Source organism: Gambusia affinis, linkage group LG22 (assembly GCF_019740435.1).
Source record: "Gambusia affinis linkage group LG22, SWU_Gaff_1.0, whole genome shotgun sequence".
Classification (NCBI taxonomy): Eukaryota; Metazoa; Chordata; class Actinopteri; order Cyprinodontiformes; family Poeciliidae; genus Gambusia; species Gambusia affinis.
Window position 1 is genome coordinate 22,848,126 of NC_057889.1, and position 15,909 is coordinate 22,864,034.

Consider the following 15,909-nt stretch of genomic DNA (forward strand, 5'->3'; position numbering starts at 1 on the left):
GGTCTGCATAAAGCGGGTGAGGTGTGTTGAATGGTGGGGTATGGAAAGCCCTGGGAAATCCCCAGGATCATAGAACTTCTCAAATGATTAAAATATAAGAAAAAAAAAAAGATCTTATAGTTCAATAAGAAGAAAAGAGAAGAAAGAAAAAAAAAACGCAAAACCATCTAATTACACATTTATGAATGACTCACAAAGGACACAAGGCATTTCTGTAGAGATTGTATTATATTTCCAAAAATATATGTACAGTCTATTACAAAGATTACAAAGCAAAAAGAATTGTCTATGTAACAAGAAATTATCTAATTTAAATCATCTCACATTTCCGTTGTTAGGGAAAATATTTTTTGACCAGTGAATATTCTCAATACTTTCATCACAAAAAAATAAATATTAAATCAAAAATTTGCATTACTGTACAGGAAACTGAAGGCAACATGAAAACAAAGACTAGATTAAAAATGAACATCCTATCAGCTGTCTTTGGTCCTAAATGGAAAAAAAAATATGTTCAACTGAAATCTTGTGGATGACAATAATTCTTCTGTGATATACAAAAATATAGTGCATTTTCCATGTAATCAGAGCTCTCTACTAAGTAATAGGTGTAAAAAAACCCCAATATAAATAAAATGTACAAGTTTTACAGTTCAAACGTAGTCAAAGATCCCTTCAGAGCTCAGCTCTTTCTGACACAATCGACAGTGTGGCTGTCTTTGGAATTATCCATTTCCTCCCCAAAAAGGTAACGTCCAGCTGCTTGACATCTTGATTTGTAAAATAACTTCATACTCTGTCATTTCTGATTTCAACCACCTCTCTGAGTTTCAGCTCTTTTTTTGTCTTTTTGTATATTAGACTTAAAAAAAAAGAGCTGATTTTACAACCTTCTTTCACATCAAAATCTTTTTTATCCAGAGCTAAGTGACCTGAATTACAGCATGCCAATAAAGTAGCAGAAACCGGTTTGTAAAAGTTGCAGGTGATTCATTCACTGAATCAATTGTAACCTGGCTGTAATCTCAATTTGGCTTCAACTGCTGCCTTCCAAGCCCAGAAAAAAAAGAACAAAGGCCTTCTACCAATGGGAGTGAGGCATCTTAGAGCCAGGTTAGAAAATCAGACCATGAAGTAAAGAGCTGGGTGAAAGAAAGGGGGTGCCGTCTGTAAACTAGGGAGTTTTGTGCTGACTGAATGACTTCATGGCTGTATTCAATTCAAAGGCCTGGCCGAAACCCAACTGCTGAGCTCTGCTGTATAGATGAAAGAAGGGAGTGTGTGACAAGGAGTTCTGGTCAGGGCTAATTCCTGGTGTCTCTTCACAGAGGGTGAAGCCCACATTGAAAAAAAACTACTATAACTGTTGAAGCAAAAAAGGATCAGATCCATATCTCATTCTATGTTCATTTTAAAAATAAACTGGATCAAATGTGTTTGCAACTTTCACACAAAATCAACTTTTAATACAGATGAAAACAAAGTATTGTATTAGAAATGACAATCAACTAATTTCAAACATCAGAAACTAATCATCTGACTGAAGCATCAGTCTGAAATAAACAGTAAGAACATCCACTGCCTTGAAAAACATCCAAATAATTTAAGGAGATTGAATCTGAATGTGTTTTGTTGCATTTACATTTTATCTATTTGTTCACTTTACATGAAGTGGCTGCTGCTGCACATTACTTTTACCGTTAAACTGGAGAGGGCAAGACACAGAAGGCCAGACTCCATCCTCAGTAGCAAAATCTTAGTTAGCGGTTTGGAAAGGCTGGACTGCTGCGTGATGAAGAGGACAGCACAAGGTCAGCAGCAAATGAGCCTTAAGATGAAAGTGACACTGAGAGTGACAACAAAGAGAGACTGAGGAAATTTGTGTGACGATGTCGCTGAAGAAGACGTTAGTGGCTTTAATGTACAGGAGGAAGATGAAGATAGCACTCAATGACCATGTTACATGCACGTTTGAGAAAAAGCATTTTCCTGTTTGTATAACTGGTATATAATTCATTAAAAGTTAAACAAAAATCTTTGTGTGTAAATAACTCATGTCAGATAAGTGGGGGCTAAAAGTGAACCCTTTTTTTTTTCCATCTTTTTGTTTAGTCCAGAAATTACAGTACCTGGAAATCTAATTCTTTCATGTCAGTTGATCTTAAAATACCCAATGAGAAAGACATCAGTGATGGTGCTGCAAAGCATTTTTCCATCTGTTGGTTTTAGTGACTGGGTCTATCTATCTTGCATCAGGGAGAAAATTGTTTGAATGAAGCACAGAAATCACACAGAGCTTGGACAACTTGCAAGACTCAAGCTTCTGTTTCACTAAAAGTCTGATTTCTCTATGTCCTGGAGGTGAAATATTCAGGAATATATTAATTCAATATTAGGAGGTTATGGCAGCAGAGAAATAAATTGCACTGACTGTTGTCAGTGACCCCACCCCCTTTATCATGACAGATGAATAAATACATCTTTCTATCAAAAAAAATTGTAACAAGTCACATTCAGCTAACAAGAAAACATTTTTTCGTTTTTGAAGTAGCGACAGATGGCACCAAAGAGGTTGATCAGCCTTAAAACACATCGTTCACCCCCCACATGCCTCTGCTTCTGCTCTGTTTTCCACACAAAGTCACGTGGAAAAGAGAGGAGCATATTTCAATGCATGTTCCGTCACATCCACGCCTGTGAGGGATGAGCGGCGGAGACGCATAAATAAACAGGAGGAGCTGCGCGGATGCCTGCGGAGCCAGGACGGAAGGATTTACCAGCAAGGCCTGCGTCTGACGAAGACTCCATCCTTTGGTCCCGGGTTTTTTTCAGACGCCAACCCCGAAGGATCTCTTTGATTTCTGGGTGGTGCAATGTGTCGGAGGATGATGTTAGCATGGCTAATTTGCACCTTTTTAGAGTTTCAAATGGTGCCACTTTCATCTTTGCGACAACTCAGCTTGACATTCCCATGCTGTGTTAGATTTTCATCAAATGTTTACCATATCATAGAGGCAAAACACAACATGATTATTTCATTTGATGACTTGGCATGGCACATTTCTGAGCGCGCTCCAAAGCATTTTAGGTCACAGAGGTACATTCCTTCTCCTTTCTGGGGCAGACGGAATCTTTCCAAAGGGTTTGTCAGCACACAGTAGCACACACATGCTTTTCATACATAGCACCATAAAGGATCTCTGTTGAAGACTTCTTCTCCCTGGTAATTATTGCTCTTTTAGTCAATCTCTTCCCGACTGAATCTGTCAATCCTGGTAATAGTCTGAGTTTGTGCACACCAGATCTAGTCACAGATAAGAAGACACACCACACGAAGAAAAAGTGACAAAAACCCTCTAAAGGAGTCACAGAAAGCATCGCCATTAAAGTACCTAAAACATTGTAAATACTAAATCTAAATATGTTTTAAGGCAGTATGACATCTCCTCTGTTCCAGGATCCACTCTTAAACACCATCCAATTTGCAGGAACAAACTATGTGCAAGATTTTAGGCAGAATGATAGCAGAACTACAGAGTGGCTGCAAATTGAATACAATCTTTGAACTGTGGTCGCAGATTTTCATCAGTTCTAAGACTTTGTGTCCTGTTGTGAATTCTATGACAAATAGATATTGCTACTCTGATATAAAAACCATGTGAATAGATGAAAAGTTTGCCTTTATTGTGCAAACTTCTTCAATAGTTTGAAGATTGCGACATACCCCGTTTCCTGGGCTGCAAGCAGGCATGTTGGGATGCAATAAAGATGTTAAAAACAAGTTAAAGGAAAAACAAAAACTGCAACCAGTTCAGTCCTGCACGACTCAGCATAAACAGTACCTTGAAATCTGCAACGCAAAGCTCCGTCTGCATCTGGATAAGAGTTACCCTGTTGTCACATCCAAGGACAAGGAGGAAACAAGTCCTGTGGATGCCACAGTATTTCCTTGTGGCAAGCACATAGAAAATAAAGACTGTAGAAAAAGGAACCAAAGCAAGTCTCATTTGCCTTGTAGAGGAAATTCACATCTATGGTGTGCGCTTAATTCCATCATTAAAGTAATAAAACTCCTTTCCAACTCGCCCCTTGATATGTGGTTGAGTTCCTAAGCGCGCCTACAAATAAGAAAGAAAAACAAGTCATCTCATACAGGTAGTTGATTTTTGTCGCTGCTTCTTGCCCTTTCCTCTCTTTAGTGCCCTTTGAAGAAATGGACCTCATTCCCTCACTGAGGAACAAAGGAATGATTTCCCTCCAGACGCGGTAGGAGGAGTCAGACACAGCAGATATCCGTGTACTTTGACCAGGCGCTGCTCCAGATTAGTCCAGCCTTAGTGTTTTTACCCTGACTGAGGTGTCCCGTCGCAGCGTGTCACACCTGGACTCCTGTACCATGAAGGTGCAGCATCTGGGCTCTCATAGTCTGTATGCTGCTCATGATCTTTTTCTGGTGGCCCACTAGTGTGATTCCTAAGCTCATCACATCCCTGCAAGACAAGACAACACATTTATCACTGTACAAATGGATAGAGCCTGTTATGGACTCAAGTGTCTTTTCAATGAACAGATTTTTACATTATACAGAGCTGAGAAAATAAGTTCTCAGCACGTCAACTATTGACATAAAATTTCCACCAGAAGCTGGAAAGAATTCATGAAAACCAAACAGTCCATACATTATGTATGATGAAGTAAAATTGCACACTGAGTAGATATACATGAAGAAAATAGAAAGTTAAATCTATCACCATTTAGAAAGTAAGTATTGCCAGTTAAAACCAGCTAGTTTAGTTTAAATTAGTTTCTCATTATAAAGATACAGTATATAAACCAGAAACATCTTATGATGGGTGAAAACAAAGGGCTCTATCAGGACCTTATATTAGACAGAAAATGCTGTAATGTTGTAGGCCTGTCACAATAACAAAATTTGCTGGACGATACATTTTCCCTGAAGTTATTGCAATAAGCCATAATATTGTTGTTTTGAGACCAATGGCAAGAAACATAATGGTTATGGCACAATAATGCAAGAACATATTCTCAAAGATCTATAAACGTTAGTTTCTAATGAACAGCTGACACTGGATTTGGAAGACAATTGAAATATCCAAAATAAATAAATAAAACAACAAAAACAACGAAAAAGCAAATTATGAAGTCTTTGTAAACAAATTTGCCCTTCAAAAACAGAAAAAGAGATAAATCATGCAATTTGAGGTAATTTTAATTTATCAGGCAATTGATTTATTGCTTACTGTTGACAGGCATTTGTCAATACTTCCCCCTTTCAGGTAAATATTTTATCTGAAGGTTCAGACCAACAGCAAAAACAAGTTCTTCTGTCTTTTGTTGGGAAAAGCAATGGCATTAATGGAGTGACCTGATTTAGCTCTAAAAATAGATATACATGGGCAATCCAGTGTTTGCATGCTTATGAAGACAGCTTTTGATAAATGATACAAGACAAAAGCGTAACGGAAGGAGTCAGTGAACTGCCTCGTGTTTAGAAGGGAATTTTCATTCTATTCTTTTAGCCCTAAAATGAGAAAAGGCTTTTAGATGAATTGTTTTTATAAGACAGTAGTTCTTTGTAGCATATGAGGTTAGCGCTCATGTATAGTGTTAAACTAATAAGCAGAGCAAACCAGCAGGCAGAAAAATAACAGCTTCTGTGGATGTATAAATCCATGCTGATAAAAGAGATGTGAATGAAGCTGTTGTTGAAAAATGAGCTCAGCTCCTCTGGGTGGAACCGAAACACACAGAACTCTTGTTGAGCATATAAACTCTGCATTGTGAAAATGGAAAAAATAACATTAGGATGACAAAGACAAGCATGTGAAAATCTGCATAAGACCGGTTATTACAATAGCTCTGGCAATAAAACAGACAGCATGACAGTGGCATTCTCTGCAACTTATTTTTAAAAAGTCGTTTTTATCTGCTGAAATGTTTATGCTATTATGTTCTATCAAATGTCCTTCTTCGGTTTCCATCAAAATGTTTAGCATGATACATGATACAGCTGCAGCATATCCAAAAAGCACATGAAAAATACCTTTGGAACAATCCTGGAACATTTGGTTGATAGATTGAATTATTGCTTTGCGGTACTGACCCACTAATAACACAACTTAGTCTAATGCTATTCTATGCAGATGTTTGATTTGTTCACCTAATTTGGGACTGTTACAATAAATCCATTTTTTCCATGATAAAATAAAATGAGGTTGATGTGTTCCACTTGCATGCTTGTTTTTTTTGTCACGTCTCTCTCATTTTCTTCCAAAAAGAGACTGGATGAAAAACATCTTCACCTTGTAGAAAAAGCATAAAGGGCTCGACACACGAGGCGATGCGGCTCTGTTCGTTACCCCTGGAACCTGCGATGAGGCGACAATCTCTTGCGCTCTTCTTGCTATCGGCCGAAGAAATTTGGTCATGTGAAATTTTGATTTTGCAGATGTGCAGAACAAAACACACAAAATATAGTTAAAAAAAAAAAGCTTTCGCGACGGTAGTCACTATTGCATCACGTATGTTGGCTTCACCGTGGGTAGTGATGACTTTGGTCTGCCACTGTCGCTTGCCACTCCTTGTGGGTCAAGGATGACTGAGCTCTAGCGTCAGTTACCTGCCTGCTACCACACAGCGTAGCATGAATGCCCGAGAGGAGGAGCAATCCAGGGAAACGCCGAACATGACAGCTGCAGTCTGTCAGCACTTTGAATTCAGACTGAATAGCTGTGGTGAACCACTTAAGCAGTGTACCTGGTATGTTGAATTTGTTGTAAAACAGTAGCAACTAAACATGTTTCTGTCTCATGTTTCGAGTGACTAAAATGTAGTAATTTGATTTAAGCTTCAAAAATAAAATAAAATAAACAGAAACACTACAACTCCATCAGATTGACCGTCCAAACTCACTTGTTTACTAGAAAAGCAAATGACTAAAATGACAGAACAAAATGGTGCTTACTAAAATCCCTTTTGCACTTTAGACAATTTGCTTAATTATTAAAGAGATGCTACCCTTTCATCTCGTTGTAAAACCAGCATTTTAAAAACTGATGCAAACTTTTGACACCCAGTAAAAAGAAGTAAGTTTATACTTTTTTCAGAAAAGTTCTAACTGGCAATATTGCCTGTTTTTTCTGTCTGAGCCCAATGATTAATATATTTTGAAGGTCAGGTTTGTTTACAAGGACTTCCTAATCAATTTTATTTGCTTTTGGTTTATTTATTTAAAATAATTAAAATGTCTTCTACTTCTAGTGTTAAATGATCTTTAGAAATTAGTATTGATCTCTGAGAGGGCATACCTGTATTATAATTGCCATTAACATTGTATTAATTAATACTATTATCTTTCATCCCACTCATTTCTGGGACAATATCTCGCCCAGCAAAGTAATGGTGACAGGCCTAACCTCATTATGCTAAATGCTTGAAATATTGTTAACCATATGGCAGTCCAAACTTTTCTCTGATTAATTAGGTAGTGGTTTTTTGGCCACTAGGGGGCCCTTATACACAGCGTGTAGAGGCTTGTACTTTCATCCCAATATGGTCAGAAGATCATAAAGAATGAGGAAAAAGGCATCAGTCATGGAAAAAAGACTTTGTTGTGATTCTGTGGCACACTAAATTTCACACCCTCCATACCAACACTCATACATTATTCAACATAAGGATAGTCATAAGCATCATGCATTATTGATTAACTAAATAATTTCTAACTATTACAACATGTTTTGACCTGTGTAATGTTATCAGCCATGTCAATATACATGGCCGTATGTGTGAGAGCAGTTTTAGATTATCATGATGTCACACTTTACATTTTGACCCATTTTGATTTCAGGTATTTGTATGTTTGTTTCTTCATTTCCATGTGTCTCTGTATTTCAATCACCCATGGTAATGACTGCTACAGGATCTTTTTTTTTTTGTTCAGTGGAATTAAAAAAAAACAAAAAAAAAAAACAACTCCCACCACAATCCTGACACTTTCTAGTTCATGGCAGAATTTCTCATTTCTTTATGTAAGACTGGAGTACTAGACCAGAGAGACCTCCCCAACTCTCCAGTCGTTTCACAGTCCATATTCATACAGATGTCACTGAACACTTTGACCAGGGCAATCTCAGTACTATAGTAACCATGGAAACCAGACTGATAGACATTAAAGTAGTTGGTTGAAGTTAGGAAGATATTTAACTGTTGAAACAGCTTTTGCAATACTTTTTTTCTGATGAATGGGAGTTTGGAGATCAGCCTGTAATTCTGATGTAGTGATCTGTCCAGATTGTTCTTTTTTATCGGTGGTTTGAACACCTGAGTTTACTATATGAATCAGATCAGACACAATGACAAACAGGACTTTCTTCAGGAAAGTTGTAGAGACGATATCAAGACAGCAGGAACTTGAGCTTATTTGATTTATAATTTCTTCTAGGCTTTTATACTTAAGTACGGTAGTTAAGTAGTTGAATTGAAATTCTCACAATGAATATATGGAGATGAAAAATAATGCCTTTCCACGATATCTACCGGTACTTACTCTATTGACATCCTGGCCACAGACTCCAAGGAACTGTAGCCGGCTGCAGTGAAGTTGTCTCTGTATCGCTCCATCTTGATGGCTTCCAGCCACTCTCCTACTGAGCGAAAAGTGGTGAAGTCTGGTGTGCTCTGATCTAAGAGGGGGCTAATTGGTCTGCAGGATGAGTACAGAGAGACGTTTATGTCTAATGTGGAAAGGAAGTGTTCCGCTGAAATCACAATCAAGCAGGAGGTGAAACAAAGAAGCAACCAATGGCATCCAGCAGGGCGGTAAATTGGGAAAAGCAGGGAAAAAAAATGTGTTGCATGGTGGCTTTGATCCAAATAAAACTCATAAGTAGATGAACAATGTCAGCTTCTACTTTAGAAAAAGATTTTTATCAATATCTTTTTTATTTAAATAGATTGGGGAATACATTTCCTGCAGTATCCATATAATAAAAGGCTTTTTAACCATTTGTAACCTCTAATTTCACCTTAGCAAAGTATAGTCTGATTGCAAATAGAATTCATCTGACAGATGTCAGAGTGAGGGCTGGCACTCCCACTGCTCTCCAAAGTACTAGGAACTCATTATAGAGATTGATTTAAAAGCCCTCTCATTGACCATAAAGCCATATAGAGGCTGCTATTCCAATCGATTCTCCAGGAATTATTTTCTGTCTTTGAACAAGAGAGGCTAAATCATCCAAGGGACACTTTAGATCATCTATTAATGCATTGAAATAAAAGTAGAAATTCTTTATTGCAGGAGATCACCTTTAAAATTAGTCATTTAAGGTTCTATTTCCTTACCTTGTACATGTGCCCACTGGGGTTTTCAGTGTGTTAGGGTTGCGGATCATTTTATCCAAGATGCCAACAATCTGATCAAACTTTGGACGCTCGGCTCTGTCTTTCTGCCAGCAGTCCAGCATTAGCTGATGCAAGCCTGGAGGGCAGTCCATGGGCGCTGGGAGACGGTAGCCTTCATCTATTGCCTTTATGACCTTAGGAGCAAACAAAACAGGACTTTGAGCATTTCATGTCTATACTAGCCTTGAAAAAAAAAAAAAAAAAAATATATATATATATATATATATATATATATATATATATATATATATATATATATATATATATATAATTCAATTAGAAGGTGTGTCCAAATTTTTGGTCTGTACTGTATGTTGTGTGATTTTCATATTAAAAGTCAGAAAACTCTGGGAATTATTCTGATCTGGAATTTTTAACATCACTGTCTACAAATCATCCAATGCCCATTAAACAGATTCTTTGACATCTCCCTTAGCATCAACCCAACCCTACATCAACCCATACTCTATTTAGTTTGTAATTTAACTCATGACCCTTCTAATCATAGCTTAACAAGTGCAGTGCCTAGAATTAATATGCGTTAGGAGATAAACACTACTTTAATAGATTCATGGTAGAATTTATGTGAGAACAATCAACCAGGGCATATCTGTAAATTCTTAGGACAATGCCCCAAGGTTTTCAAAATGTTTTAGAACTAAAAATCCAAAAACGCTGGTGGAGATTTATATTCACCCCCATTATTAGAATATACCTAATACAAACCTAGATTAACCAATTGCCTGAAGGCTAACTAGAAAACTGGAATTTTTCTGTGGGTAAATAAAGTGCAGTCACACAAGTCCTGTTTAGTCCGCTTTAATTAATTCTAGTTCATTTTCCTAGAAAGTCTGATTTGTTTGGGAAGATGTGAATGTGCAATCAAATTCTGATTAGGTTAAAAAGACAACTTAGCTCTCAGTTTTTAAATGAACTCTGGTGTGGTTAGAATATATGTGAATGCCAAGAGGAACCAAGACCGCTCCTTAAACAGGAAGCGGACTACAGCGTAGAGCATTCTGGGTAAATACAACCAAATGACTCGTGGTTTTTAGCCAAAGACTAAAGCAAAAATTCTACAACCACTAAAATCTTGCACCACTCCATTTTTGTTTACATTTTATGAAGAAGAAAGTTGTGCTCGGTGTCTTCTTCAGAGGTTTTTGTGTCATTTATTTCAGTGGTTCTTGATGCAGCACCACCCAAGGTGAAGGGGGGAACAGGTGATTCAAAGATTTTAGTCCGTTTGACACAGTGTAATGTGAAAGTCACCCACACCGGCTGAAAATGTCACAAATGTTGCAGTTTTGGTCTCTAAAATTGTAGTAACCAGTAAAAATAGTAAATAGTATTAATGGTCCTATACAAAGAAGAAAAGGAAAACAAGAAAAAACCAACCCAAGACAAAAAAATAAATCGAACCACTTTATCACCATATTCAGTCCATTTATCAACGAAGGCCATTATATTCCAATGTAAATTAATAAAACCCAGTTAAGTAATTCCCTTTAATATTTTAATAAGGTACGGTCCAATTCAGTACTGCAAAAACCAACCTGTCAATACTACCAAACCTGCTAGAGTTACAGTCATATTTCTGGGCTTGACCCCACAGAGAATCCATGGAGTTTTGTCACATAGCAGACGATGGACACTAGAACCGACAATGAAGATGAAATGAAGGCCAGCAGAACCACCAGCTGATAGCCTCCATGCCATGCCACAGTAACGCAGTAAGTCATGCAGAAGGAGCCAAGTATACAGTGCACTATATGGCACATGGACATGCTTATTCAGAGTATGACATTTCTGTGTTAAAAATTATTTCACCACTGTCAACAATGATGATGAGAATAATTCTGAGTCAGACAGGACATGACAAAAAGCATTTAAAAATCCCTTTGCTTGATTTGTAATAAACACTTTCCATTTTCTAGACTAAATGTTGGGTTTTCATCTGCTACAATCCATGAATAAAATCTATTAGAGACCAGTTTGAAATACATCACTGTCTATAATCGATGTATAATATGAACTTTATTTTGCAAATTAATTATTTGAAAATTAGTCTGATGACTTTGTAGCTATTCAGATTAAATTACAGGTTCAATATACACAACTTTTTTTCCATCTTGTTGTTGCCTGTCCAGCAGTGGAGGCAGCAGCATCTTCAACAAGGACACTGTAAAAATGTACACACCAGGGGATTAAACTCTGGGGGCCTCTTGGCCAAACCACCATCAGAACCATGGTCAGGGAAAATGACCAGTAGTTAGCCTGTGATATGGTCACTTGACATCATCATTTAAGATGGCGCTGTACCAAGATACACTATCAGGTGGAGCAGGAAGGTCTTTCTGTAGTGGGCAAGGCTTTAGGTTCGTCTAAGACACACTGCTGCTGCTTTGTTTCAGGGTGTAAACATGCATGCTTCTTATCTCAGAAAGACAGAGTTAATCTATCATGTTTAATAAACACATCGATTTTCTGTGTATTTAAGAACATTTGGAATGGGACGCATCCATCCTGTGCAAGAGAATATTCATCACATATCCAAACCTTAAAAAGCACTTAGAAATTTGTCCTTTGTTAATCTAATTATGCTTGCACTGTCAACTCACAGTTTCAGCACCTCATTATTTTTCAGTCAAGGAAATGAGCAACACCATATAATGAATAAACAAACTTTGATTTCATGGTTATGACAGCTTATAAAAAATATTCCGCTCAGGCATTTTTCTAACATCAGAAATTTTTCCCTCAACTGACCCTGAAAATGTTATGGAGTACATGCTTTTGTTCTCAAAGTCTCCTCTGACAGAGAACAGTTGGAAAACAGTTTATTGAGCAGAAAACAGCAACAAGGCTGTAAAGCAACTCTTAGGGAGGTGGGATCCTGTTACAAAAATCCCTGTTGCTCTTTACTGACTCACTGAGAGCTTCAGATTTTTACAAACTCCTTTTACCGTCTTTTGCCGTTTCTTAAATAGTTTGTGCTATGGCCCAGGAGCCTCTATGACCTTTATGAATCAAAAGATAAAGCACAATTTTAATATTCATGAATGACTTTTAAACTGAACATACATGGATATTGTCTTGCAGAAGTATTTAATAGTGGATTTTCACCACCATGCTTCATCACAGGTCATAATTTCCAGTGGATTGAAAGTTTTAACAATTATAGATAAAAAAAAAGTGCAAATAGAAACACTTTGGAGTGTTCTGCCATCGCACAAATAAATAAACAAATGGTTTTTGTGTTCTGAAGATAGTTTGGAGTGAAATGTTCTAATCAACCCCAGAACTAAAGCAAAATATCTGGTACAGATTCTGCACGGTAAGAGTGTGATCATACACGGTTTCATGTAGCAACGACTGAGACGCCAGTTAAGCAGCCTTAACTCTAAAAGCAACATACAATGACAGATCACAACTTCAACGACTGAGACGCCAGTTAAGCAGCCTTAACTCTAAAAGCAACATACAATGACAGATCACAACTTGTAAATTCACTCAGACATTTTCATTTAGAACAATGCCTGTGATTTGATAGAAGTAAACTCAAAGTCTCTGAACAATGACTCTTGAGGAAAATTGTAAGCATGAAAATATCATGCTATAGAAATGTTTATGAACTTCTGAATTTGAGGAAAGTTTAAAAAATATTATTTTGGTATTTAGCAAATAGAAATAATTTTTGACCTGACAGAAAACATATATTCTGGCCTTTGTTGAGGTCAGAATATGTGTTTGAAACATATAGTCCTATCTGTTTCAAACTCTATGTATTATATTATTTATTGAAATATAAATGTATGAAATATTAGTTTAATTTTGTGAATTTGATTACTGAATGTATCCCAACTTATTTAGATACACATGTATTGTATGCTGTTAGGACAGTGTGTGCAGCAGACACTAGCTGTTGTATGGCAGAGGGTTTTGGTATGTTTGTGCATCTATTCATCAAATATTCTCATCAGAGAATATCTGGGAGAATGAAGCAAAAAGGTGTCAATGAGCAGAAAGCAGAGAGGGAGTACCCAAACAATATTGTTCTTCAATCCCCACAGGATGTTTGCTGACATCTTGACAAAGCGCAAAAAAATACATTCTGACATTGATGCCTGTCAAATAGTAGAGCCATCTTGTTTAGCATTTCTAACAACCGAACGCTCAATCAGCAGCCTCCTGCTGGGAAACGCTGGAGAATCTTAATCATGCTCAGCTATGGTGCTGTGGGTGCTAAACGCTGGAAGCTGTACAGGAAAGGCCAGACTCACTCTCCCTCCACCATCAATCAAAATGTGTCAAGTGTCCAAGAGTGAGGAACAGCTTCAAGTGGTCTGGCGCGGTTGGACTCTCTCGGCAGGAGTTGGCAGGGAAGAAGGCAACAGCACTCACAGAGCTGCGGGTGAGTCAATCATTATGGCAATTTGTGATTTCTGCAGAAGGAAGTTTTGGTCTGAAGGAAGTAACTGTGCTCTACAGTACTTTTCCTACTGATTGATAAAAAAAATAAATAAATCATGATTAGTTGTCTTTTAAATTAAGTTGTGTTGTTTTCCATCCCTGCATGGAGCCCTGAAACCTCAGTATTGAGTTTTAACGCATCAGCAGAAAGACGGGAGACAGTTCTGAAAACTTTACTGTCTGTACTATGAGTGCACTACTAAGCCATCCATCCATTTTCTGTTTACGCTTGTCCCTTAGTGGGTTGCTGGTGCCTCTCCAGCTACGTTCTGGGCGAGAGGCAGGGTCACCCTGGACAGGTCGCCAGTCTGTCGCAGGGCACTACTAGGCCTTTTACTTATTTGGATTTCTCATAGTACTGGGAGCAGGAAGACTTTTCTTTTACTCAATTGTGGTTTTGGTTTTCTTTTAACTTCTTTTAAACCCATAGTAATAATTTGGTGTGTTATTACTTTGGGGATGCAGAGACAATGTGATGTTGCTGAAACAAGTTTAGGGTTTGTTCATATGAAGTATTTGGTGATGCCTTTATTGTCTCAAATCCATCCGTCCGTCCGTCAGTCAATAGAAACATCACAGCACATTTTTGTTTTTTGTTCCCATCTGCTAAATTATGTTGGAAAAATGTTTTGTTTTGGTAGCTAATTGTAACCAGTTGCATTTTTTAAGTTGCTAATTTTCAGTTTCATAATTATTCCAGACATCTCCAAGGTGTCTGGAGATGTCTGGATGCACACTGTTTACGTGTGCATCCAATCAGATGTAGCTTACCTGGTGGTTACATAGCTGTCTTAACCCCTTGCTGTTGCATTACTTATAAGTTATTACCAATAAATACAACATTATTTGTATTTCTGCTGCAAAACTGATTCTTAAATCAGACTATCCTATAGTTCATAATGGAGCAGTAGTTTTTGTGTTATGTTGTAAATGTTTCTTAGATTATTTAGATTTATTAGGCTGATGCATCCTAAATGCACTAAGAAGCATTGTCATAGACCAGCAGCAATAATGTAGTTATTTACAATAAATACATAACTATAATGAGTTAATAATTAAATAAATAACAATAGTGAATAATTTGACACTGCTATATAAGCTGCACACAGGATAATTTTTATTGTGCCAAAGTATCATTTTGTCAGTGTTGTCCCATAAAAAGATATAGTTAAATATCTGCAGAAATGTGAGGGCTGTGCTCACATTTTGTGATACAATATACATTTAATCACTGAGGGAAAGCAGAGGATATTTCTTCTCTTCTATTCCCACTCAGTGTTAATTGAGCAAAACTCCAACTGTGAATGGGGGGAAAGTGCTTCCAGTAAAATCCTGGGTATGTGTAGAATATGAAGTAGCAGGCTAGAACTGTACACACATGACACCTGAGCTGATCAGGCATGGTTTTTGCTTTAAGTGATGAAGAGTAATGTAGTTATGCTTAATAACCATTGATAACTCAATAATAGAAGGCAAACTGTCTATCCACTTAACAATAGTCAAGTATAAACTTAATTAGCTCATTACTATTTAAAAAGCAGATCAAGGTTAAATTAAATTACATTTAATTAACTTACATTTTTTAGCAAAACAGGTTGGACATAATCAGAGGCCTTCACTTCAGAGCATCTTCCCAGTGTTTACAAAATGAACATGCAGCAATGATTATATGATTACTTAAAAGTGGAGCAGTTGATATTCTCACCTGTGTTCTTTTAGAGAACCTTTTGAATTGTTGAATTGAGAATTGTTACTTGATTACATAATAATGCTGGTCCACAAGTCCTGGAAACTTTTCACATTATGAAGACTTTTCCTGGAGACCCACAACACAAAGCATTATGGGTCATATAAACAAGGCAGATGTCACAACTTTGCAAGTTCTCCTGATGATAAACTTACTTTATCTCACATGTAAACTGCGTTCTGAATAAAATATTATTATTATTATTATTATTATTATTATTATTATTATTATTATTATTATTATTATTATTATTATTATTATTA

At 37.0% G+C, this 15,909-nt stretch overlaps 1 protein-coding gene across 1 annotated transcript in view; it reads right to left on the reverse strand.

The window, feature by feature from the left end:
* Nucleotides 1-209: 209 nt before the first annotated feature.
* epha7 (eph receptor A7) overlaps nt 210-15,909 on the reverse strand; it is a 126,048-nt gene continuing 110,348 nt past the window's right edge. Inside the window, exons 15-17 of the mRNA XM_044107216.1 lie at nt 9,367-9,560; nt 8,570-8,725; nt 210-4,490 (exon numbers count right to left, since the gene is read on the reverse strand). Coding sequence (XP_043963151.1) covers nt 4,376-4,490; nt 8,570-8,725; nt 9,367-9,560 — 465 coding nt within the window. The 3' untranslated portion in view covers nt 210-4,375. The remainder of the gene's footprint in view (nt 4,491-8,569; nt 8,726-9,366; nt 9,561-15,909) is intronic.